Raw genomic sequence first — 26,853 nt, 5'->3', positions numbered from 1 at the left:
TCTGGGCTGTTTCAGCCTTTTGATGACCCAGGAAGAGCTCAGTGCAGGATCTCTCAGTGAGCTAAGACTTTCAAACCTCCTTCCCTTCCTCCCAGACCCAGCCTGTCCCAGGCATACAGGCCCCTCTACTCTGAGTGCATGGTGGCACCGGCACTGGCAGCTCTTTTGCCCTTGCAGGCTTCCAGGGGACTTGCCACTGCCCTGAAGCTGCGATCTATTGATGGAATGCCCCTTCGTCCCACACAGGCGTAAGGGTGTTCCACTCCATCCCAGCAGCCAGCAGCCTGGACTTCATTGGCGGGCCCACCATCCTCCTGGGCCTCATTTCCTTAGCGACAGATGACCACACCATGTATGCGGCCGTGAAAGTCCTGCACTCTGTCCTGACCAGCAATGTCATGTGTGATCGCTTGATGCAACACATCTCTGGGTACCAGGTAATCCCAGCATCCCGGCCGAGCCTGTAACTCCCCAAAAGGCTGTCATTCCCAAGGAGCAGGGAAGAGCTTCCCTGGCCCTAGGGGTCTTTCCCTCCAGGGTAACTTCTGGAGAAGGGAGACCAAGAAGGAAGGGTCTTGAAACCAGTGTCTTCACAGCAGAGGGCCAAGTGATGGCCAGGCGGAGAGGGACTCTGATCGGAATGGGGGTGTTCATCTATATACCTGTACCTTTCACTGAATTCAGAAATCATTTGTGATCCGCCTGCTTCACACCTAATATGAGGGCTAGGAGCCCGGGTGGAGGAACAAGGGTGCTGAGTTTGAATCTTGCCTCTTCCTCAGACTTGCTATGTAACTTGTTGAGTTACTTACCCTCTCTGCCTCAGTTTCCTTAATAGTATGATATGGACTATCTCATGTCCTGTGTCGTGGGGTTGTAGTGAGCACTAGATCATTTAACTCAAGTGGAGGGCTGAGCATTATGGCTGTGCAGAATAAGGGCTCTGTAAGTGCCAGCCATCTCTAGTTCTTAATCTCTTTGTGCCTCAGTTCCCCTGTGTGTAAAATGGGAATAATAACAACACTTATTGTGTAGGGCTATGATGATTAAGTGAGTTAATACATGCTGAGTGTTCAGAAGAGAACCTGCCCAGAGTAACTGTGATTGTTAGTGCTGTTTACTATTTGCGAGGTCACATGAGACATGTTCACTGCCCTCGAGTACCTTTCTGCATGGCTGGAAGGAAATCAGGAAGGGCAGGACAAGTGTCAAAGTCTAGACAATGTCACTGGGGTACAAAGGCCATGGTGGTTCCTCCTGGGTACAGCAGGAGCTAAGAGAAAGCCTCCCTGTCTCTTTGGCCTCCAAGTCAGGGTCTGAGAAGAAGAAAGCTTCTCAGGCACACCCTCTCTTGCCTAGACTGCTGCCACAGAATCTCACTGATACCAGTCCCAGTTCTACGTTACAGACCTGATGATGCCTCTTTCTAGTGCAAACCCTTCAAGGACACCCAGTCACTTATACAATATCCCAGACTCCTTGTACTGGATTCTAAAGGCCTTTAAAAACTGTCCACCAACCTGTCCTTCCAGCCCCATTTAGCCCCATTGCCTGCCCAGCCAAGGCACCTTCCTCCCAGAATCTTGCATGGTCATGGATTGCTAACCACATCATATTACTTTGTGTACCTGTGTCCTCAGCTTGGAGTACCATCTCCCTCTCTTCCCCAGGTCCAGCTCAAATGGCGAAGGGTATCTCTCCTCTAAGCCCTGTGCTGAGTGTGTGGCCGTCTCTTGGCTGCGCTCAGCACCGCGCATGTGCCCGGTCTCACTGCTCTTACCCAGTGCTGTAATTATGACTCTGCTCATCTCTGTGAGACCGTAATTGTCTAAAGGCCTGGGTGTTTCCTTATTCTTTGCCAGTATATTACTGAAACCAAACAGATACTCAGTAAATATTTTGGTAATAAGCGAATGGGTGTGTCTGGGTTTATATGAAAACTCAAGAATTGGGGCTTTTGGGATATTAAAAACTTTCTTTGATCATGTTGTTAAAAGCAGCAGTAGTGGGATGTGTTCCCCTTCAGCACATACGGATCTGCCGTGACTAGGGACTTGGGCAATTATTATGAGTATTTCCAGAAAGGTACGTAGCACTTCCTGCTCTCATAGGTTTATCTAGAAGGATAAAATAAGACAAATACCAAGATGATTCTAGTATTCATTGAGTGCAGTAAGTGTCTGAGGTTCTCTTCCAGAACTACCATGCTCTCTGTGACTTGGGTGTTCTGTAGTCATCTTCCCAGAAACTCTGGGCTCATGGAGATCTGGAATGCTCACACACACTCACTGTGGCCTCCCCACTGCTAAGTGTAGGGCCTAGTGCATTGTGAATTCTCAGTGAGTGTTTTCTTTGCCTGAGCAGAGTGCCTTGAGAGAGGTAATGTGCTACAGAGCTATAAAGGTGGCCAACATCACATGTGGGACTGTGTTGCTTGAGTTTTTCAGGAAGAAGGAGATGGTGGAGACAAGGAGTAGTCCATGGATGGAATCTATTTACTCAGTTCATATTGTCCGGATATCTCCAAGGAGCTAGGTACTGGGGCTAGGCAGCAGGGATATGGATGAGTCCCAATATGGGGCTCGATTCCAGGACCCTGGGGTCATGACCTGAACCAAAGGCAGACGCTTAACCGACTGAGCCACCCAGGCATCCCGGGAGGGTTCTTTTTAAGATGAGAAATACTAGAGCATTTTTGTTGGTGGGAAGAAGTGACAGAAGAGAGAGAGATGGATGCAGCTAGGAGAGAAGAGCTGTCCCATGGAGCCATGTCCTCAAGAAGGTGAGGGGTGGGTTCCTGGGGCCACATGGATGGAGAACCTCATCTTTAGGATGAAGAAAACCAGCTTACTAGAAAAACAGAGTTGAAGTGCCAGGCCAAATGAGGACTATTCTGGCATTTGACACTATTACTGCAAAGTGAAACCAGTCAGCCTGCGTGTGTGATTTTTCTCAAGCAACTTTCAGCCATCCTAATTATGTTTTGGTGGGGGAGTGGGGAGTGGTCGGATTTCAGATATATCTAAGAAGTGACTAGAGCAGTCTGGAATATTACTCAGGCATCAAAAAGAATGAAATCTTGCCATTTGCAACGACATGGATGGAGTTACAGAGTATTTTGCTAAGCAAACTAAGTCAGTAAGAGGAAGACAAATTTCATATGATTTCACTCATATGTGGAATTTAAGAAACAGATGAACCTAGGGTTAGGGAAGGAAAAATAAAATAAGAAGAAAATTGAGAGGGAGGCAAACCATAAGAGACTTAACTATAGAAAATAAACCGAGGGCTGATGGAGGCAAGGTAGGGGGGATGGGGTAACCGGGTGGTGGGCATTAAGGAGGGCACTTGACGTACTGAGCCCTGGGTGTTATATGCAACTGATGAATCACTGAACTCTTCCTCTGAAACTAAAAAAGAAAAGAAAAGAAAAAAGAAAAAAAAAAAGAAAGAAATATAGGAGGAAACCAAGTGGTGTTCTGGAAACACAGGGGGAGCTTTTCAGGAAGAAGCAGGGGGTCCTTAGTGAGAGGTCAAGTCACACAAGTGCACGAGTACAGGAAAGTGCACACTGGTGGGAAGCAGCCACAGAAGCTGCCATTTTTTCCTCTGAGATCATGGAAACGAAGGAGGTAGCAGCAGAGGGCAGAGGGCTTGCAGGCTGGGCTGTCGACAGGGGCTGGTGGAACAGGCGGGTGAAGGAGAAGGAGTCCTAATGATGCATTCACGAGGAAATTGCGTTGTGTTCTAACTTTTTCAGATAATGGCTTTTCTCCTGAGGAAAAAGACCTCTCTCCTGAACCACCGAATTTTTCAGCTCATCCTCTCCATTGCTGGCACTGCCGAACTAGGCTTCGGGTCATCTGCTGTCACCAACGTTGGCGTCTTTCGACACATCCTCTGCAATTTTGAGGTAAACTGGAGACCGGTCATTACCCTGAAGGAGTGGGTGTGTGTGATGGTAAAGAACATGTGGAGCTGCCTCCGCACTCCGCAGGCCAGCTTCCTCAATAATCGTGAGGGTGGTGAGAAGGAAAACCTCAAAGGCTTTGGAGCCCGGAGGCCTGGGTTTATGCTTAATAAGAGACCATCGATGGGCTGCATGGCCTTGGGCAAGTCTCTTGATTTCTCTGAGTTCTAGTCTTCTCATGTGAAATGGGAAGCATCCCCTGTCCCTCACAGGCTGGTGTGGGGGTCAAACCAGATACTATCTGGGAACGGATTCTAAAACTGTGGAGTACCATATATATATATGGGCTTAAAAAATATATTACCCCGATTCCTTTGGATGGTGATTTGGTGTTGACAAATACTCCTTGAAAGTGCTGACTGAGAGACCCTGAGGGCAGGCCTGAGACTAAGTGAGGGGTACTACACAGAACTTTGGGGGATTGCTCTATTCACAAAGCACCATTTACTGAGTGCCCAAGGGGTCAGGCACTGGCCATGTCCTGGAGACACGTTGATAATCAGGATTCAGCCTCTCCACACAGCTGCCTGGGCCCAGGACGTGACCAGGCCTGCAATGTGCTGGATGCCACAACGAGACAGGCACAGGGCATCAGGGGAGTGGGGTAAGAGCACAGTCTGTTCCGATTTGCAGATCAGGGACTCTGAGGCTGAGTGGGGCAGAAGGCATTCAGTGGGGGAGCATTCCAGGTGGAGTGTATGCTGTTTGCACACAGGGGGGATGAGAACAACTGTGAGGATTAGAGAGCAAGTGGCTTGGAGGGTGCCTGCGGGGCTGTTTGTTTCAGGAAGAGGTGAGACTGGAGGGGGACGGAGATGAGACAGGCAGGAGATGCTAGTCTGCACGAGAGGACGAGCACTTTGGCCAGCCCCTGCTGCAGAAGGATTTTAAAAATGGATTTTCTTAATTTAAAAAATGATATACGCTTATTATAGAGTATTTTAAATTACAAAAAAGTGGGGGTGGAAGCTCCTATTTCTGAGATCCACATGACCGTTGTCAACTTTTCAGGCATTGCGTTTTTATACATTCTAGGCATACTATGCATGTATTTTTATATCGTAGTCATGATCATAGTGTAGATATATTTCAAGTCCTGCCTTTTCTCACATAACAGACATTAAAAATATTTATTATAGACTCTTCTTTTTTCTTTTTTGGTTAAAATACTTTAAACGAAAACAAAGACACTAATATTCTGCTTGTCTGCTCCCTACATCTGACTACGTTAGGAAGGTCTGGAACCAAACCTTTGGAGGAAAATCCATCAGCCAGGCCAGTCACTAGCACAGCCCTTACTCTCTCCTCCTCGCAACTCTGGTTCCAAAGGCGCCTGTGTTAAGAGTAAATACTGCATCTCATTACAAGACAGAGAGACAGGGAGAGCGCCTCCTAGAGCTCATCTCCCAAAGTCTGGGACTCTAAGAGCCAGAGAGTGGCAAAGACACAGCCCTGGCCCATGGACAGGCAAAGTGGGGAGGAAGTAGGGCTTGAGAAGGGAAGATGAGAAACATACGAGGGGCCAGGGAATAAAGGAGGGAGGTATGTGAACCTAGAAGCACATGAGTGCCAGGAAACCCCTGATGACCTATGCTGCACTGCTGCACAGCCAGTCACTCGTAGTCCAAAGAGCATTCGTGAGACCCGCCCAATCCAGAATTCAAGGTCCCTTCCGTGACGGCATGCCCTTTCTTAATCTCACAGCCCAACAAGCCCAGCGCTTGAGCAGCGCTCTTCAACGCTCCATCATGACTCCTTTGATGACCCTCACCAATAATGCTTGTTAAAAATACAAACTTCACATTTTAAAACATTTATTATGGACTTTTACAAGATTTGTTCTGAATCAGAACAATATCTGTCTTATAGCGAGTTCCCGGTTTCTTTACCATTCCCCTATTGTCAAAGTCTTAGATTTCCCCCTAGATTGTTGTTTTGAATAAATGTTATTATAGATGGCAATTTTGTGCATATATTTCCCTTGCTTTGAAAACTATTTCCTTTGAATAAATGATCAAAGTGAAATTATTAGGATAAAGGCTTTATAAATAATTTTTAGATTATTACTAAAGTTTTCCTAACTGTTGATACCTAAGGATGTTAACTAAAGAATGACATGTTAGAATTTTATTTTAGGCCCATTACTCTGGTGGCAGGAGCTCAAGACAAGGGACAGTGGGTCGTGGGATTGTTACAGAAATCCAGGTGGAAGATTTTGAAATCTAATTTTGGCAAAGGCAGTGGGATAAAGAGGATTAATGAAGTTCATCATTCAAATTAGAAGTGATTTAGAACTTAATGAAAGGAACACACTATATAACACTGTGTATAACAAAATACTGTGGGGAGGGGTGCTGCTGAGAGCTAGATTTAGAGGAAAATTTATAGTCACCGGTGTAATGTGTATTAGAAAAAAGAACATTTAAAATTAATGAACGGAACCTTTAGATCAGTAAGTTAGAATGAGCAAACAAAAATGGAAACACAAAAACCCCAAACAAACAAACAAAAACAAAATTCAGAGAAAGAAGGAAAGAAAAAAGAGATGAGAACATTACCTAAGTAGGAAAGAAACAAACATAGACAGGATCACCAAGGCCAATAACTAGTTCTTGTAACACAAACAGACCTGTTGAGATTGGCTAAGGGGGAAAAAACAAACAGGAGGCACAACTAAATAATATTAGGAAGGAAAGGGGTGAGTAACCACAGAGGAATGAGCAATTAGGTCGGCAACAAGAAAATAGGATCAGCAGATTGGTGCCAGTAAATGTGAACACACTTAGCTCATTCCAACAATCTCCAAAATTCACTCAAAAAGAAATAAAAACTCAGATGGTCCCCTAACCATCAAATAACAGAATCACAGGTTTAAAATCTTACAAACAACATCCATAAGGCAAGTCCAGGCCCAGCGTGTCTGTAGGCAAGTTCTGCCAGTCAGGAAATGGGCCATTCCAGCCTTATCAACTCTTCCAGGAAACTGGGAAGAGAGCGCTCCCAGCTTATTTTATGAGCCGATCTTGATTGCAGAACCAAGAAAGGACATATGGGAAATGAAAAAGTACAGGCCAATCTTATTCATAAATATTGCTACAAAAATCCTAAATAAAATATTAGCTAATTGAACCAGGCTCTGGATCTGGGTCTGAAGATGGATGAGAGGGTTATGCAGGAAGCCAGCCAGGTGTGGAATATCGTCTCCCTGTGCACAAGAGGAAAGGAGATATGCATAAATGACCTCACTACACTGATAAACAAGACAGCATGCCTTGGCTGCACCTGACCTTCCAAAATGATGTGGCTGAGTTCAGGCAGCTTGGCTCCAAAGCATCCCTGCCAGCAGCCTGGCCCAGAAATTACCCGTGGAGGAACCCACCACCCTCCCGCTGCCTGTTCCTGGAATGACCATGGGCACCACCCCACCCCTCCCTGAGTAAACGTTTAGGTAAGCTGGTGCTTTTAAAGCTGGAGTTAAGAAAACAAACAACCCACAAAAACCAGAAGCTTAAAAAAAAAAAAAGTAAAACAAAATGACATGAAATAAAATTTAAAGATTAGGGGAACAAAATTTCAAAAAGAAGAGAACTTTTCCAAATGTCTGCCTCTATCAAGTAAAGGAAGGGCAAGGATGTGTAAGTTGTAGATTTTGTAATTTGTAGGATTGTGTAAAATTTGGAAGTCACTTAGAGGTCAACTGAAGGTCACTGACAAGCCTAGAAAAAAGGCAAATAATGGGGTCAGAAGTGAGGCAAAGGGAGGAGGATGCAGTTGAGACAGTCAGTGGGCTTTTGAAGAAGAAAAAAAGAGAAGAAAATAGAAGGGAAGAAGTTTCAAGACTTAAGGGACTTGAGTCTGACTGTAGGCTGAGGAGGAGGCAGCAGCAGAAAAGGAGGGTTAAAAATACCTGTAGCAGAATCAGTACTGATGGGACAAATCCTTGAAGGAGAGGGAAAGTTTAGAGATAAAAGAGTGGGTTACAAGAGATAGGGTGGGTTCCATGCATGATGATTGGGACAGATAGTTGAGAGGGAGGAGAGAGATAAGAGGCTGAGAAGTAGGGAGAGACAGGAAGTTGAGAAGCAGGGGAGAGACAGGAAGTTGAGAAGCAGGGGAGAGACAGGAAGTTGAGAAGCAGGGGAGGGGAAGGAAGTTGAGGCTTTGGGTTCCTTGAAGAAGGGATAGGCCAGCCGATTCTGAGAGTGAGTTGATCCCGGGGTGGGGAGAGGACAAAATCTGAGGTACTATCCATTTGATATTTAATGAAATCTAATCCAGACATCTTAATGCCGTTCTCAGTACAAAGGTTATGTGACACAGGATAATAACCAAAAGATTACATCAAAAACTGGGGATGTACTGTATGGTGACTAATATAACAAAGTAAAAATTATTGAAAAATAAAAATAAAAATAAACCCTAAAAATAGGCAAAAAAAAAAAAATAACCAAAAGATTCAATTATTCATGTTTCCCAAAATTCAGATACTTGGGATTATGTAAGTTCTAAAGAGCTAGGCAGCCTCCAATGTGATGAGGCAGGTTCTTATTGTTCTCGTGCTCTGGAAAGGAAATAGGAATATGCTTCTGCAGGAAAGGTAAGGGCTCAGGGCACACAAGGTCGGTCGGTCCAATCTTACTGTCTCAGTTCTCCCAGCATTGAGTCGGACAAAGCATTTGCTCGATGACTGCCTTCATGAGTGAACATTCCAAGAGTGCAGGCTCTTGGGCTTCTACAGCCTTGCATGTTGGGGTGCCATGCCTGCCTACCCCCACCCCTGCTGGGGCCGCATCAGCCCACACCAGCTCTCCCAAACGGCAGCTGCCCTCTTCTGTGTGTGCCGGGCAGTGGCTGTGCAAACAGGAGCTGGAAATCTGGTCGTGTGCTCTGGCTTAAGAGCAATCCACTTATTTCATCTTGATTTACTTTGTGTTCACTCTTTTAAAAAATATGATGTGTCCTTATTAAGTGCCCTCTATGTGGCATGTGTGGTGCTAGGCCCTGGGGATTAGAGAGGGTGGTCTCTGCCTTCATGGGCCTCCTCAGAAACCTGGGTTCTTTGCGGCTCTTTTGCTTTCATTCTTAAGTAAGAGGATGGAGCCATGGTCCCCTGCTCGATTCAAGTGAGGTCGATTATTGACCCTACGGGTCATTGTCTGCAGGAGATGCTTGCGGGAGCACAGTGAGCAGACAAGAGGATGGGCTCTGTGGTCAGACAGACCGGGCTTTGAAATCGGGCTCTGCCAATTAGAAACCGTGGGGCTCCAGGCAAGTTTCTTAGTCTCTCTGAGCCTCACTCTTCTTAGCTACTACATGCAGATAATGATACCGCTTTAGGACTTTGCTGGGCCCTTCTTGCCCCTAGAAAATGGTCTCATTTATAAGTGTGGGGTCTTTAAACTGCTCCATGAATGCACTCTTACAATGCCACGTCAGAACCGTCTCCATTCTGGGCTCTAGGAAATGTCAGTATTTGGAAGTAAGGAATAGTAGAGCTCTCTAAAGGGAAACAGGCAGGAGACCTGAAGGCACCCCATGCACGTGCCCCAGCAGGACAGTTAGCAGCTGCGTTTTGTTTGTTATGAATGATAAAGTTCACTCTTGGAATCCGAGTGCGTTCCCTTCAGTGTGCAGCTCGCAGTGTGGCTGTGCGGGAGGGGAGGGGTCTATGCAGGAGGGGAAGGGGCTGTGCTGCAGGTTTCATGGAGGAGGGGATTGAAGAAAGTGACGCGAGCACAAGTTGGGTGTGTGGTTGCGGTAGCATCAAACCAGACAGGCAAGACTCAGCTTCTAATTCCAGTCCTACCACTCGCTGGTGGTGAGTGGGACTTGCCCCTCAACTGGTCTGTCTCAACCTCCATTTCCTCCTCTCTAAGCTTGGATGACTGGTGCTTGCTTTCCAGGCCCCAGTGAGGATGAGCTGCATTTGGTGTGGGGCTACAGGGGCTGCAAGGCTGAGGGAAGACGGGTGTCCTTGCTTCCAAGCTAGACTCCCATTGAAGCACTGGGCAGCCACAGAGATGGGCAAGAGAGGAATGGTGTCTGAGCTTTCCGCTGGGAAAGGCACCCTCTAAGTTCTAGGTGTCAGGAGAGCTGGTCCGGTTCCTGAGCTGCTAAATGTTGTTTGTGATTTCAAGCCTAAGGAGACCATGTCCAGCCCTGGACCTGCTCACATTGCCTGGAATCTCTTCTTTACACGTGTCCTGGTTTCACTGTGTGTTTGTTGTCTCCAGCTCTGGATGAATACTGCGGACAACCTGGAGCTCTCCCTCTTTTCCCACCTTGCGGAAATCCTTCGATCTCCAAGGTAGGCTGGGTTTTGGCAGGGTGGGGGCTAGAACTAATGGCTTCATGCCAAGAAGGGGAACTGAGGGGGCAGGACAGGCAGGGGCTCGGCAGCCACGGCCTTCTCCCATTTCCAGAGCCCTGAGTTCCCAGGTGGCAGCATGTCTGTCTTAGTCCCTGTGGAATGCTGTAACAAACTATGATAGACGGGGTGGCGTATAAACAACTGAAGTGTCTTTCTCACAGTTCCAGGGGCTGGAAGCCTAACATCAAAGCCCTGGCAGATTCTGTGTCTGGTGAGGGTCCCGCTCCCTGGTTAAGAGCAGTCTTCTCACTATGATGTCACCTGGTGGGAGGGGTGAGCGGGCTCGCTGGCATCTCTATTATAAAGGCACTAATCCCACCACGAGGGCTCCACTCTCATGACCTGTTTACCTCCCAAAGACTGCACCTGCAAATACTGTTGCATTGAGGGTTAGGTTTCAATGTATGAATTTTGGGGGACACAAACATTCAGTCTGTGGCAGCGTCCTTCCCAGTGGCTCACATATGTGAGGCAAGTCTCTCTCCTGGTGGATTTGGGCCCCAGGAGGGGACTTTCCAGCTCTGCAACTAGCACCGTCTCAGGGGCTCAGCAAACAAAAACCCTTCTCTGTGTCCCGTTTGCCTCCCAACCCACTTTCCCTCGAAGTGACTTCTCCAAGTCACTTTTTAAATTGTTCGGGGCTCTTTTGGTTTCAAGTGGTAGAAATACAACTCCAACCACCTTAAGGAAGGAAGAAAGGAAGGAAGGGAGGAGGGAGGGCAAAAGGAAGGTTGAGAAAGGACTTTATTGGCTCATACATTGGAATGGGGCAGATCTTCACACGTGGCTGGTGGTGCTCACACTACTTCATCTGACACCTGTTACCCATCTTGTCCATGCTTTCCTCCATGCTGGCTTCATGTGGGCAGACGTAAAGATGGCTGCCAGACAGCTCCTCAGAGCATATCTTCTGTCAGCACAGGCAGCACAGAAGGCTTCTTTTTTACTCATTAGTCTCAGTAATAGGCTAGGGTCTCACTGGGCCATCTTGGGTTATGGGGCCAGGCCAGAGCATGACTTCACCTCTGGAATGGCTGGAGGGGAGTTAGAAAATGGTAGGTCCCCCCAAAAAATCAGGGACTGGGATCAGAATAAGGGAGAAGGGAGGCAGGGAAGCCGCCATAGCAACCCATCTCCTTCCTCACCTCAGGCTGGTCACACCCACGTCCACCTGCCTCCTTTGATGTCTTGACTACATTTGTGAACATCTTTTCACTCAGCCACTCACTGAATATCTATTACAAACCCATTCCATTTCATACCGAGTTCTTAGTGCTGGAAGTTCAAGAGCAGGACAGTGCCGTGGAGAAGGAACACAGAAAAACAGGCCGCATAGTGCTGTGATAAGACAGAACACAAAACACAGTAGGAGCTTATAGGTGGGTGAGCGCACATCTTGCCCATTAGGCTGATGAATACAAACCACACACAGACCTGGGCTGGGTCCGCCTCTGTGTGTATCAGGGATGTGCAGCTTGCAAGAATTTATCGTATTAGTGCTGAAAAGGAAGGAGCCATCCACTCAAATTCACCCTCCTTCATCTTCCTTTTTTCCTTCCCACGTTCTTTCTGCACTTGTTTCTAAAAGATGGACATTTATCCTGGGAGCTGTTTTCTTTGGGGGAGTAGAATTTACTGGAAATTGAATTTGTGATTATCCTAAGAAGGAGGATGCGGATGCTTGAATTCTGTCTTTTTCCCCTTTGACTCTCAATGGCGTGTTCATCCACTTTGTGGTTTGGGGCGGGCAGGAAGAGCACACACCCAGACAGACTCGCCAGGGGCCCGCGCTCCTGGCTGTGGGGAAGTGCTCCGCGGTCACACGTGAGTCTGCTGTCTTTGGTCTGAGTTTTCTGAGACCAGCATTAGTTTTCCCCGAGGCTTAGAATTTAAAAGTCAATAACTGGGGGTTGTCTTTGAAGGCAGTTTCGGGGGGTGGAAGGGCACAGGAGGCTCATCCCTGAACAGCTCTGGCACTTGGCAGACACATATTCAGTGGGTGTCTGACACCATTTTGATGAGTTGCCAAGAGAGCATTGGAGTCAGAGGGCCATGGAGCAAGCCCAGCCTGGGAAACCTTTTTAGCAGAAACACAGCAAATTTGGTTCATTCCAGTAAAAGCTTTTACTGCCTCTCTCCTGGGCTCACAGGGAAGGACCCCGGAATGCTGAAGTTGCTCACCAGACACAGCTTATACCCAAGCTCGTCTTCCTCTTCAATGAGCAAGGCCTCACCTTTTCCAAGATCCCTACCATCATTGCCATCCTGGGCTGTCAGCTGAGGGGCCACTTCAGTATCCAGGACTTGCTCAGGTACTGTGCCAGGCTTCCTAGGGGGATGGGCAGAGCCTTGGGACTATTTCACAAGGGAATATAGGCCCTAGTTCTCTCCTGACCACACTCAACCCAGCAACATGACCCTTCAATGCAGTGGCAGATTCCATTTCCTTGGAACCTTCTAGAGGTTCTGTTCAGGGGTGAGAGTTGAGAAGAGGGTCTAGTCCGCTAGACTCCCGGCAGGGCTATGTGCTCACTGTTCCCTGGTGCTCAGACACACTTACTACCCTGAGAATTCAAGAATTTCCATGAGCACAGTCATCCTCATCAGCCGTTGACCCAACAGGTCTGCTTTTTGCAGACTTCCCAAAGGACAGTCCCAGCTGGCATGGTATTTAGCCTTTTCCGTCCTCATCACTACCTATTCTGTTGATCTGGCAGAGCCAGAGCTAACTGCTCTGATGAATCCCGACAGATTGTAGAAGTCTCTGGAAACACTGCATTGATCACAGAATAACATGATTCACCTCAAACCCTCCCTGGAAGCGGATTTGGGTGGATCTGTGTACAAAACCTTTATGTGTGTTGAGTAAACATGGGTTGAGCCCACCTTTGAATGTATCCTTCTCTCTCTGCATTAAGAATCGGGCTGTTTGTTGTATACACCCTCCAGCCTTCTTCCGTGAACGAGAGGCAGATCTGCGTGGATGGGGGCCTGGACTCCTCAGTGCCTGGTGAGAAGACCTTTCTCAGACGCCAGTCTGAAGGCAGCAGGATGAGCCTGATGGCACCCCCGAGAGCCACCTGTTGTGGGGCCACTTTGTAGAGGGAAGGGCTGAGGCAGAGGAAGGGGACAGTAGCCACAACTGAGCAGTTGCTCCCAAGTACGGGCTTGTGAGGTCATTGTTTTTATGAGCCGGGTTGCAATCAAATCAAATTGTGTATTCTTCCTTTACAACCTGGAATGGCTTCTAAGACCTCCAGAATAAAACTCAGTTCCCGATTGGCCAACAGGGGGAGTCCTTCATGATCCAGTTCCTGCCTACTTCTTGGTTGAAACTGTCCTACCCTTGCTCCCCTGGTGAGCCCCAACTTCAGCACTCTGAAGCACCCGCACATCCTAGTGTGTGATAACGCCCTCCAGCCATGCTTTGCAGGTGCTGTTGCCTTGGCAGAAATGCCTCTCCGGTCCCACCCCACTCCCTACTTCACCCACTGGGGACAGAAATGCCTCCTGGTCCCACCAAGCCAGTTAACTCACCTCCTCTGCTTCTAAAACCCTTGGGCTTACTCTAATGTGCAGGTTTGTGGTTTGTTTCTTTGAGTTTCTCTCCTCCCAGCCAGGTGCGAAACAAGAGCTGTGTCATGTTCCTTCTGCTAGGGCAGGTGTGAAGGGAACAATCACTGACCACTTTGTCCTGGGCCCTCCAGATCTGTGCTGTCCAAGACGGGAGCCTCTAGCCACATGTGGCCACTTAAATTCAAATTTTAACTGATAGAAGTTAAATACAATTAAAAGTTTAATTCTTCAGTCACACCAGGGACGTTCCAAGTACTTGCTAATCACAGGAGGCTAGTGGTTACTGCATCGGACAAGGGAGATATGAAACCTTCTTTTCATTGCAAAAGATTCTACTGGACAATGTTACTCAGTCTAGAAAAAAATCTATTATCCTTAGGTCAAATCTGAATAGTAGGAATTACTATTCCCATTTTGTAGATGAGGAAACGGAGGCTCAGAGAGATTAAGACCTTTGGGGCTAGAATCCAAGTAGAGAGAAATCTGACCCAACTTCTCCAAGCTGCCTCATCAGTCTTATTTCTGCAGCATGGCTTGTGTGCTCTGAATTGGTTGTAAAGTAACTGGCTAACCAAGGGGATGCATGAATGAATGGGTAATGGGACAAAATAAGCTTATTTAGTCACCCCCTCCTTCTTATATGGACTTCATTCTGAACTCTGCAATTCAGGCTCTGTGTTTAGTGTGACATCGGCATGCTGAAGGCCTAGCCTGGAAGCACACTGAGAACAGGAATTGAGATCAAGTACCCCAAATCTCCACTATGCTCTTCCCAGTGCCTCCCATAATGCCCAGCATGTAGTAGGTGGTCAAGAAATGTTACAGCCTATGATGATAATGGGGAAAAAAAACACTTTTCTATTAGAAGATAAATTTGACCCTATTTTTAGGATTTTTGGGGGGGAGTGATGGGAAGCATCAGAAACATCTCCAGTTAAAGGGAACTTTAGGAACATTTTCTGAAGTTCTTTTTAAGCATTGCATAGAAGTCTAGACTTGAATGCCAAAATTTTGAGTCCCATCCATGCCCAAATTCCTGAGTGAACTAAGCATTTGGTGAATATGATTGCTTACTGCAGCAAATATTATGTCTCTTTACATCCGTTTTCTCTCAAATCTGAATTTCCTTTTTTTGTAGCTGGAAGCCAAACATCTGGAAAGACAATCTGGCTCAGAAACCAGTTGCTGGAGATGCTGTTCAGCGTAATATCTTCTTCCCAACTTCATCTGTCCTCTGAGTAAGTAGCTCCAGGAAGAGCGATTTGGCATGAAGTTGCCTCATACAGGGTGCGGTATTAAAACCTTTTCTTAATGAAAAGTTTAGCATCTCTGAGTCGGTTTTCTGCAGTGTGTTTCCTGCACCAGTCAGAAAGAAAATTACATTCTCTCCACCCAATAAAGCAGACCTTGCCCTAAGATATTCTGATGCAAATGTGCAATGGGCATGAGTAACTCAGAACAGATTTGGTATAATTACAATAAGCTCCTTTTGTCACCATTGCTATAGTGTAATTGTTATTGTTTTGGCAGTTGTGACAATTACTGATTTTGATGTCCTGTACTTGGCAGACAATAGAGTGGAGAAATGGTTAGCCTAAATAACATCTATCAAGGAAAAGGCTTGCCAAATTCTTCTGCTATTTACTGTCAGTTTTTTAGTTATTTTTCCAAGTTGGAAAAAGAAGTATCTGCCTTCAATTAACTTTCAAAACAATGTGTAACCATAAAATTCCATTAACCCTCTCCCTCTGACTGCCTGCTTTATGTCCAACTCCGGAGTCAGTCATTCAACAACTATTTGTTGAGCACTTACTGTGTGCCAGACACCATCCCTCACTCCGAGAATGCAGTGCTGAGAAGTCAGTCCAGATCCTTGCTCCCACTGAGTTGACATTTTCATGTGTATGTGTATTTGGGGGACAGAGGAATGGGGTGAGGAGTCACCCTTCAGTAAAACAGCCTTACAAGTAGTGCTTAAAAAGTCTGCATTCCTAGAATCTAAGCATGGTAGAACTGGAAGATGCCTGGGAGATGAGCTAGTCTCTTTCCTTTTTCATCTTTTTGAGTGAGAATATAGTGTAGTGCTTAATCAGTGGAGCTCTGATCTCTAGACCTTCTGGGTTCAAAGCCCAGCTCTGCTTCCAGAGACCTTGGGGAGGTTAGTTAAGCCTTCTGTGCCCTCTTCTTCTCATCTATCTGAGGATAAAATTAGTACCTGCTAAAGATGGAAGTTAATATGTGGCTTGCCCTAAGCACAGTGTCTGGGATACTATAGATACCCCATAAGCTAACTGCTATCATCATCATCATCTCACCATCCCTGCCATCATCATCAACATCATCACCACCACCATCATCATCACCACCACCATCACCATCACCATCATTATCATTACCACCATCATCACTACTACCATGATCATCAGCACTACCATCATCATCAGCACTACCATCATCATCACCACTACCATAATCATCACCACTACCATCATCATCAACACCATCACCATCACCATCATTATCATTACCACCATCATCACCACTACCATCAGCAGCAGCACTACCATCGTCATCACCACTACCATCGTCATCACCACTACCATCATCATCAACACCATCATCATCACCACCAACATCAACATCAAGAAAAATGACCAGAGCTCATCAAGAGCCCTTCCAGAGTCATCCAGTTAGTCACAGGAGGCAGGGAGAGAAGAGAGGACAGTTCTTTGACTCCTAGTCCTGTGGCCACAGCCTCACTCCCTTGTCTGGCAGCTGGCACTGAGAACACTGCCCAGCAAAGATGGACCCTTCTCTGGCTCCCAGGAGGCAGAGTCCTTTGCTGACCCATTACTCCTGAGGTTTGGTTGCCCACCTCCCTGCCCTCCAGTCCCTTCTAGCAAGTTTGTATTCTCCAAACTCATCATTTTAAAATTCATTTTTGAAAGTGACAGTTAAACATGTATTTTGCCTAAACTGATAAAGATGCATAAATATTGGACTATTCCATTGAGATTAATTTTCACCTGTATATTTGAAAACGGAGTTTACCAACCATTGTGTGTTTTATGTGATTGTATTGATATGATTAGATGAGTGGCTAGTCAGACCCTGTAAGTATGAATACTAGTGGGGTAGGGCTATCGAGGGGCCTACACATTTGTACAGGTTGATACAGTTTCAAATTGCTTTGAAAAACTTTAGCCAACTTACACTTCAGCCATTAATAAACATATTCAGCCATTTAACAGCAAACTTGCCAGCATTTTATTTTACCGTTCTTTAAAAATATAACATGTACTTCACTAAGTAATATCCAGATTAACCTTAATTTGCCTCTCCTCGATGACAAGTGAGGCTGGACATTACTTGTATTTCCTGGATGTGTTCTTTGCTCACAGACTGTGAGATAATTTATTGCATTTATTGACCCCACAGGACAAAGGAAGAGATGTTTCTGAGCCTGGGGCCTGACTGGTTCCTGCTCCTCGTGCAGGGCCATGTGCATTCCAGCACCACCGTGCTGGGGTTGAAACTGCTGCTGCACTTTTTGGCAAGCCCCTCTCTCCGTGGGCGATTTAAAGATGGCCTGTTTGCGGGATCCTGGGTGGAGCGCAGCTCTGAGGGCGTGGACATTGTGATAGGTGAGTGTGTGGCCTTCTCCAGGGGGTGGGGTGCCATCTGAGCCTGGGCTGCGGGTGAGGACCTGCCAGGCTCCTTCCTGCTGGGGGCTTCACTGCTCTTGCAGTAGGATCACCTTGACCCCTGACCCCAGTCGGCCCCAGTCCCCTCTTACTTCCTGGTGAGGATCCTCTTTTGTCCTTACTGCTTTCCAGATGCTGGGGCCTTCCTTCCAGTCCTCAAAAGTTTCTTAGCTCTTTTGCTCTTCCTGAGTTGTTTCCCCCAACCCCCAACACCAGTAAGGCTCTCCTGGCTGGTGTGGGTTCATCTGTCAGGTCTTAGTTCAAATGCCACTTCCTCCAGGAGAGGAGGGTCCCACCTGAATTAGGGCACCTCTGTTTTACTCTTTTGCCCCCAATACTTTTCTTTATGCTGCTTGTCACAATTCACAAGCGTATATTTATTTGGGTATTTAATTCCTTAATGTCCATCCCTCCCACTGAATTCCAAGTACTTGGTGAGGGTCTGGGCTTCTGTATATTTGGTTGAAATGCTACGTCCCTGTTGCTTAGTATAAAGTTGCCCTAGTGCTTCTAAGGTTGTAGGCACTAAATATGGATCTGTTTTTGAATAAACGAATGAAGGAATGAATCAGTATGTCAGGAATAGGAAAAGGAAGTCTTGTTGAATACTTTCTTATGTCCATGCATGTATGACATATTCTATCTGGCATTTCTATGGGATGGGTAGGTGGCAGGGAATCCCTTCATGGGCCCAATCCCCACCTTGACCAGAAGCATTTTCGACTGTTACCGATTGGATTTTGTTCCCCTTCCATCTGATCAACAGATAACCTGAAGAGCCAGCCCCCCACGTCTGACCAGAGCCCCTGCCTACTTCCTGGGTTCCGAGTCTTGAAGGACTTTCTGGGCCACCATGTGCACATTCCGGAAGTCTACCTCATTGTGTCCAGCTTCTTCCTGCAGACGCCACTTACAGAGTTGACAGATGGGCCCAAAGTAAGTTCCTGGAGTGTCCCTGGGTTGGAGTGACACACCTGGTTTTCTGATCCTATGTGACCAAGGTGGTTCCCTAAGATTCTCCACCCCTACTTCCATCCATTTCTTCTAACTCATGTGTTTGACCTACTTCCTTCCCCTTTGGGCAGCTTTTCAGATCCCCTGAGCTCCTGGGCCTCTGCCTCCCATCCTCCCTGCCGGCAGGTCTGTGTTTTAAGTCTTTCTCCTTCTGGGCATGGCTAGAGCAGTCACATGATGATGGGGGTGGCATGGGGAGGTTAATTGCTGCCCCCACAGAATTAGAGCCTCAGCTTATGCCTTCTGAAAAAGCCTGTCTCTTTACCTAAACCATGCCCCTCGATTCCCCTACATTTTAGCGTAAACCATCTTCTGCCCCAAAGCTGCCTTTGCTCAGATGATTTACCTCACAGTGGGAGTGGAGAACCCCAGAGGGGGGCATTGCCCTGGCACCCCACTTTCCACCACCTGTTTATGCCATGACCCTCTTTATCACCCTCTCTCTATTGTCACTGGCAAAGGGTAGCTCTTCCAGGCTGATCTGGATTCCTTCTGCTGCTTTCCTGAGTGACCTCGCCAGTGGTTGACCCTTCTTTCTCCTGTGTTTTTAGCACCTCCTTTCTACGGACTTTTTCCTCATAGACCATAAGTATTGCGAACTGCATCCCACCTAAAACCACTTGACTCACACTCTTGACCAACTGCTGTCTTATTTATCATCCTCGTGTCCTTCCTTAGCCAAATTTCTCCAAAGAGGAGCATGCACTCACTATACACAGCTTCTCACCACGCACCCACTCACTCATTTGCACCACATCCAAGACTTCATGAGCTCCCCTGTGGGACCCTTTGTGATTGGGTGCCCGCCTTGTCTCTCCAGCCCAGCTTCTTCGCTGCCTGCCCTTTGTGCTGTGCACCTCCTGAGTCACCTCTCCGATAAGGCCAGCTGCTTTGTGCTTGCCCCCCCGTGCCCTTAATGAGCTCTTACTCCCATGTCTCCTGCCTGGGAGGGGTCGCCCCTCAGTCCTCAGCTCAGATTCCAGCTCCGGCTTCGACCCCTAGACAGGGGGACTCATTCCCTCCCGTGCGCACACCTTCCCCTTAACCGGCACTGACACGGTTACGTGGTTTCCTCTCTCCTTAGCCACTGAGCCCCTCGAGAACATACCCTACTTCTTTCCTTCCTGGGTGCCTGAAAAATAGCAGATTCAAAAATTGTTTTTCAGTCTCAACTGAGTTGAGTTAAATTGCACTGAGTTGAGTTTGGGGGAGGGGCATGGCTCTATAAATAGAAGTCTAGAAAATCTACCTCTCAAGCACATCCTTATACTTGACCTCTCTAAATCTTGATATATGCTAATAATATTAGAGACCACACTTCAAAATAAAGTTCTTAATATACTGTGCTAGGTTCACCGCAACCCTGTATTTCAATTTCTCCAAGAATGTATCGTAGGGAACAAACATCTGCTGAATGTCAGGACCCATGATAGATGTTTTACGTATTTTATTTCGCTTGATATTTATAACCATCCTGTGGGGTAGAGAATGTAATTTTCATTTCACAGAGAAGGAAACTGAGTTGCCAAGAGGCCGAATAAGCTGCATAAGCCCAGCTTTTAAGGAGGCAAAGTCAGATCACCCTGCTGGTCAACCCCTATGTTCCCTCTGCTACACTCGGCACTTTCCCCAAAGCCTTTGAATTCCTCATATGTCCTCTGTAATCTCATTTACAAAAATTCATTTAAGTTGATTGTGATTTCACACCAAACGAAAGAGCTAAACTCGATGCAAATTGCTGGTGGGTCTGCAGCACCTTCTTGGGGGTGTGCATTTCCCTTGTGCACCCCTGAGTGGGCTGAAGTTCTCCACATGGGCCAGCCACCTAGGCTGCTACTGTGCTGTCTTTCCTTTCCCACTCGGGCCCCCTGGGAAACACGATACATTGGCTGGACAGCCGGTCCCCTTGGTGTGCTTCCATGTCTCTCTACAGCCCTTGCCCCCTCTTTCAGGGTAGCCTGGACGCCATGCTCCAGTGGCTCCTGCAGAAGCACCACAACGAAGAGGTCCTTCGGGCTGGGCTGTGCACTGAAGGTGCCCTGCTGCTTCTGGAAATGCTGAAAGCCACCATGAACCAGGTGAGAGCCATTCCCCTCATCTCATGAGGGAGTTTCTGATGGGAAGACAAGTTTGACTTTTTCCAGCAGCTTCCCTTGCTGATAATTAGCAAGTGTTATTCAGAACTCTTGATAGAAGAGGCAAGGTGGGTTCCTTGTGATAACTTGGTTGCTCAGTGGAAAACACAGCCTAAATGTCCCCAGTGGAGTTTACACACTCTTGCCAGAAGACATCTATTTTCCATTGGTTTACATATTTGAGTCTCTTCACTGGGAGATTTAATGCCTTCCGTCAGGGGAACATTCCTGAGCAACTGCTCTAGGTCAGCAGCTTCAGGGGCTGGCAGGGGGTGGAAGGGGGTCTCTCCCCTCAAGGAGCTCACCTCCACCAGGACAGGTGGGCCTCACACGTGAGTGAGCTGTGAGGTCGAAACCTGTTAGAGAAGACACATGCCCACCAACTACGTACATGACATGGAGAGCCATTGACTCAGGCCTTTAGAGTCCAACAGAGGTAGGTGGAGAGGTTATTTTAGACATGAAGGCAAGTGTGAGGGAGTAAAGGCCATGTGGCCTGTGAATGGGGGTAATTGTGAGCCAGATAAACAAGAACGTGCATGAAAGGCTGGAAACTTCTGACTTCATTCTGTAGACCCCAAGGGTGACTGGAGGCTTGATTCTGTGTGGGGAAATCCTCTTACTTCTGTAAAATGATGCATGCTTACCTTTACAATTTAAAAAGAAGAGAAAGCTAGAAAGTAAAAATCACCTGAAACACATGCAGAGATAACCACTGTGAACTATAGTGGAATGTTCTCCCAGACGCCTAAGATTATACCACATCCTTACAGAGGGTTAGGCCACGTAAGCCACTCTTGCCTTTTTTTCTCAACATGTTGTTGGGAATTATCCTTATTTGTACATGGAAATTTATGTTGTTTTTCAGAATGTTCATTGTTATAAAAAGTCTGTAATGAACTTTTTTGAGCAGATATCCTTTCTCTGTAGTTTATATTCTCCTTAGGGTGAATTCTGGAATGTAGGATAGTGGGTCAAAGTGTCCTTCATGTATTTTCTTTTGGACACACTTCTCAGAAGGTTTCATTAGACATTAAACATACACAGTCCTCCCCCTAAGGTACCTCCCGCCATCTTGCATAGGAGTGCCCAACCCATCCTCACAGCCCCAGCTGTTGGGTCTTGGCTTTTGACTCAGTTTAAAAGTCACATCTCTAATATACCAGATAAATGTTTTATGTTTGACATTAGAATGTAAATGCCTGGCCTTTTTTTTTTTTTTACTCCTTTCAGCATACTATACATTTCCTTTATTTTATCTGCTTTCATGTTATTCGTTTCGTTTGCTTTTTAAAAATAACATTAACTGGCTAGAAAGGTAACAAACTCTTTATGCTGCAAACAGAAAATATGCTTTTTTTTTCAGGCACACAACCCCGAAATTAATTGAACAATTAATTCCATGTAATGGAACCATGAGTACGTTTTCCAAAGAAGGAAAGTATACAATTCACGTGCTCTGACTAGGACAAAACAAAATAAAATGGATCGCAACAATAAAAAACAGAGAGTTTAACCACGTTAAAATAATATGAATCAAGAGGTCTTTAAAACTGCAATCACATTAATTCTAGAAAACAAAAAAAAATTTGAAGATGCCAAATGTCAAAATCTTAGAACTAGACAGAAAAAAAAATCAGGAGACTATATCTAAAGTTCTTTAAATCAATCCACAAGTCCTCGGCTCCTTAGGTAGTGGGAGAGTGTGGGGTAAAGTGGGAGAAGGTGGGGTAAAGAGAGCATGAGCCTACAAATACAGAATAAGAAGGAAGAAATAATCCTACAGAAAATTAAATGAAGTAAAAGAGGCCATTTGTGCAAACTGAATAAAATATCTATTAAAGAAGATCAAAGAGACATTTAAGAGCCTAAACAAGGCAATAATGAAAAAAATTGGGGCCCAAGAGTTTCATAGGAACAACTTAAATAATATAAGAATTATGGATTTAACATCTTCTTGAAAAAAAGAAAAGAGAACAGGTTTTTTTCAGTAAAGCTAGCATAATAATTATATCAAACCTGACAAACATATAACAAAAAGAAAACTGTGGCCCACTATCATTTATAAATATGCACTCAAAATCATACATAAAATATTTAAAAACAGAATAAGGAAGTGCACTGAAAGAATAGGAACAGAGTAACTTCGTGAGCTCTTTGCAAAAATGCAAAAAATCTGTTGATGCAATTTGTCATAGGTAAGTGGCTAAAAAAACAAGCATATGATTACCTAATTACATGCTAAAAGAATATATAATAAAAAAATTAAATACATTCTTGTCTTTAAAAAGAACAAAAAGTGTGATCTGTACTTTCTTAGCATAATCACACACACACACAGACACACACACACACGCACACACAAGCCCCATTGCTTGGGTTCAGTTCTTGGCTTTGTCCCTTATCTGTCGGGTAACTTTGGCAAGCTACTTAACCTCTCTGCGCCTCTGTCTTCCCCCCTGTAAAACAGGAGTAAATGTAGAGAGTTGATGTGAGGGGAGAGGAGGAATGCCTGTGAAGCCCTTGCAACAATGCCTGCACACATTAAACCCTTCCCCAACGGATGGCCAGTATCCTGGGCTAATCCATAGACTTACGTGTCTGCAATTAGGTGTCTTGCTGACCGTCTCAGAAAGCCCCCTGGCTCCTCTTCAGCCCCCAGTCACGTTCCCGTGCACGTTCTCATGAAGTGTGCCTTCAGCCCTCAGGAGGCTCTGGAGATGACGCCTGGGAACGGACTTTCCCTGCCAGCGTGCTGCAGTTCCTGGGCCTTGTGCACAGCACGTACCCCCAGGATCCTGCCTGGCGGGCCCCGGAGTTCCTCCAGACATTGGCTGCAGTCACCTTCCCTCTGGGAACCCGCAAGGTAGGACATGTCACTGTTCTGCCCAGTGAGAGCAGGGGTGAACGTCATCATGCTTCAAGGGCAAAGGGAGAAATTCCTCTCTATCCCTACCCCAAACTAAAATGCATTTTAAGGCAACTTGGCTGAAACATGAAGTAAACAACTTGGGTAACTTTCCTTTACTTGGCTGAGATGCAGCTTGAGGTCACTTTCAGCTCTGAGATTCAGTAATTTTTTGAGTTATCAGGAATCTTAGTAATGAGAAATTTGATGGCAGACCAAGTCCAGCTCTATATGGAATACTCACACTGCTAGCGTGAACCAACAAATTCCACCGCAGGAAGCCACTGGCCCATACACACCAGACAGGAGACAGGGAACAGGAAGCGTCCTATCTTCAGGTCTCATGACTCTCATCCTGTCTGCAGGTCACGCCCTGGGACTCCTTGCTGTCAGAGGGTTTGCTGAGGCTCAGCTTAGAGCCAGACAAACCGAGGTTGGGAGGGCAAAGGGCCAACTGGGTTCTGAGGACGTGGTGTGAGTGTGAGCCACGGAAAGACCCAGCAGGCCAAGGGGGCTCGGTGGGTTGGGAGCGTGTGGCAGCTGAGAGGAGCAGGTGAGGACGGTGGAAAGGGCTGGTGCAGGAGAGGAAGGGCAGGCCTCCCCTCATCACCCCTACCATCGTGTAGTAGGAAGTTCAACAGGGAGGGTAAACCAGTGACACGTGTCTGCAAATCCATAACTATAGCTAAAGGAACATGTTAGAAGGCACGCGGTGCTAGGTGGAAGGTTTAGAAGCCGTGGCGAACACAGCGTGGGCATGCAGTATTTGCTCCATAATTCTTTGCTGAACAACCAAATGAATAGGACCAATGTGTTCGTTCAGCTACTCTATTTTAGGTGTGTGTTCATGGTGATAAGCTGCCATCTCCTGACCACCTCAGCAGTCCTGAGCCTGGAGCTTTATCTAACCTTAGTAACACGCTAGGCAGGAGGATTCTGCAAGGGGAAAGTGAGATCCAGAGGGGCCAAGTGGGGCTGAGCAGTTTCTGCTGCATTTAGTGGGGACTGTAAGACCCATCTCACAAAATGTTCGAGAGAATGAAATAGGCCAGAGTTTACATGATTCATGAGTGACAGAGCCAAGATTGAAACCTCACTCTCACCTCAAGGCCTGCATCATTTCCATCAGTCAGTTTAAAATGAAATTAAATGGCCAAGTAAAATTGGAGTAGTTTTAATGAAAAAACTAAATATAATGACTAGAAGATTTGCAAAAAGATAAAATGGTTTGGTGGGTTAATGAGTTAAAGGAACATACTGGAAAAGTAGGCGTTAAAAAAAAAGATGTGGCAAAGAGCAAAGGCAGTCACTGTGGGCAGCCCAGGAGGGGTGGTGGATGGGAGAGAGTCCAGGCGCCCCTGGACCAGTCAGGGAGGATGGACGATCCTTCAGGCTGCCCCTCACCATCCCCCAAACTAGGGCTTCTGGAGGGGACCAGGACCCCGAAGTCTGTGGCCTGACATCCTTAGTCCAGGTCCCCACCTTAGCTTCTACACCTGCAGGCCAGGCTCACCATATGCTGAGCCGGGGTTCCAGCTGGCTGCCCGCCCACAGCCCACACTCTGACCCAGGGCTCTTCCTCCTCACACTCAACAGTTCCTGCCTGGAGGCAGGCCTGGCCCAAAGTCACTTCCCCAGCGACCACAGATAAGCCAGACTCTGTCTTGGGACTCCTGGCTCCAGTTTCAAAGTCTTATCCCCACACCTCTGAGCTGTGTCCCAGCTCCCCGTCAGCTTCAAAAGGCCTTTGTTGCACAGAAAACACGATAGGCCCTCTTCATGCAGAAGGCTGGTGGCCAGAAGGCTTCGATTTGCTGTAAATATATATGGCATCTTTCCAGTCAAGGCCGCTTGGAGCTAATTAATGCAGCCACCACCTCCCTAGGTGCCATTAAATTCATTTTATGGCTTAATTAAGAATGGCTGCATTAATTTTATGAATGAGCAAAGGGAGGTGCCAACAGATGAACGTGCATGAAAAGTTCATGGGCCAGGAGTCAGGAGCCCCTGGCCGCGTGTCCTTGGGTGTGTCATTCGGTCTCCCAGCATCCTCATGTCCTCCTGGAGGGATCTGGGCTGACAACCCCTGCCTCATCAATCTCAGATTTTTATAAACATAAAAATGAGAAAGTGAAGGCCAAGGCATTTCAGGGACTTGGATGCCAGGACTTGAGGAAGTTCTGTTTGTCTTCCCAGACGGTCCAGTCTGTCAACATCAGCAGGGCTGGCAGGCAGTAAAGGTGAGGGCTCCACCAGGAGGTGGGAACAGCCTCTCCTGAACATAGCACTGCTACACGCACTGTTTTCTCACTGTGGCCTCACGTGTCTTTGTGAGGTCTTTTCATGGTCGTCATTTGACTGACCATGAGCTCTGGCTTCAAGGAGGAAGTGGCTTGCCCAGGATCCAGTCTGGGCTTCAGTGGCCACCACTGCAGGCCTCTCTTGCTCCATGCTCAGCTTCTTTCCATGGCTCCCACCTACCTCATGTTCAGAGACCACAGCAGGCCCTCTGATGAGCAGTGGGACTCTGGGCAAGTCACCCTTCTCCTCAGAGCCTTCATTTCCTTACATGTTAGTGGGTTTGATAAGGACCCCACCCATGTACACCCCAGAGGTGGACGTGAGAGTGCTCTGAGGCAGGGCAGGCCACTCATGCTGGGGCTCTCTTGTCTCTGAGGAGCCCATGACTCAGCCTGCCCAGAACGCCAGCAGCCCGGGGACTGAAGCCGAAGGCGACGGCATTGCAGAGGGTCTGCAGGCTCCTGCCTTGTCACATCCCACCTGGCGGCAGCTGAGGGAGTTCATGCAGCTACTCTTGAGGGAGTTCTTGCTGGCGGCCTCCAACCCCAAGCAGTGGCTGCCACTGGAAGTGCTCCTGGAGGTGAGCTGGAAAGGGTGTTTTAGGGCTGTGTGCTGTGGGAACAGGCCTGCGAGGACACGGGCATCACAAGGGCAGGGGATGCCCAGGAAGACCCGGAGATGGTCTTTTTGGAGAGCTCGCCTAGGCCTGCAGATGCCGGCCCGCTGGGGGTTGAGAACACCTGCTGGGAATGCAGTGGTGCGGTGGGAACCACAGACCCTGGCACGGCAGGGAACTCACCAAGCAGCTTGTGGACAGATGGGTGAGGGCAGGGCTTAGCCAGGTCCCTAGAAGCAGAGCCCGAGGCTGGGATTTT

The 26,853-nt window shown here is 47.1% G+C and overlaps 1 protein-coding gene across 1 annotated transcript in view; it reads left to right on the top strand.

The window, feature by feature from the left end:
• The window catches only part of WDFY4 (WDFY family member 4), a 282,866-nt gene that overhangs the window by 106,286 nt on the left and 149,727 nt on the right, over window positions 1-26,853 (top strand). The window contains exons 23-33 of the mRNA XM_040624184.1: window positions 247-437; window positions 3,761-3,913; window positions 10,204-10,277; window positions 12,491-12,652; window positions 13,259-13,350; window positions 15,055-15,154; window positions 17,355-17,560; window positions 18,387-18,556; window positions 20,587-20,712; window positions 23,471-23,635; window positions 26,355-26,558. Coding sequence (XP_040480118.1) covers window positions 247-437; window positions 3,761-3,913; window positions 10,204-10,277; window positions 12,491-12,652; window positions 13,259-13,350; window positions 15,055-15,154; window positions 17,355-17,560; window positions 18,387-18,556; window positions 20,587-20,712; window positions 23,471-23,635; window positions 26,355-26,558 — 1,643 coding nt within the window. The remainder of the gene's footprint in view (window positions 1-246; window positions 438-3,760; window positions 3,914-10,203; window positions 10,278-12,490; window positions 12,653-13,258; window positions 13,351-15,054; window positions 15,155-17,354; window positions 17,561-18,386; window positions 18,557-20,586; window positions 20,713-23,470; window positions 23,636-26,354; window positions 26,559-26,853) is intronic.

Source organism: Ursus maritimus, unplaced genomic scaffold, assembly GCF_017311325.1.
Source record: "Ursus maritimus isolate PB19 unplaced genomic scaffold, ASM1731132v1 scaffold_7, whole genome shotgun sequence".
Classification (NCBI taxonomy): domain Eukaryota; kingdom Metazoa; phylum Chordata; class Mammalia; order Carnivora; family Ursidae; genus Ursus; species Ursus maritimus.
This window is presented reverse-complemented; position numbering and strand designations above follow the sequence as displayed.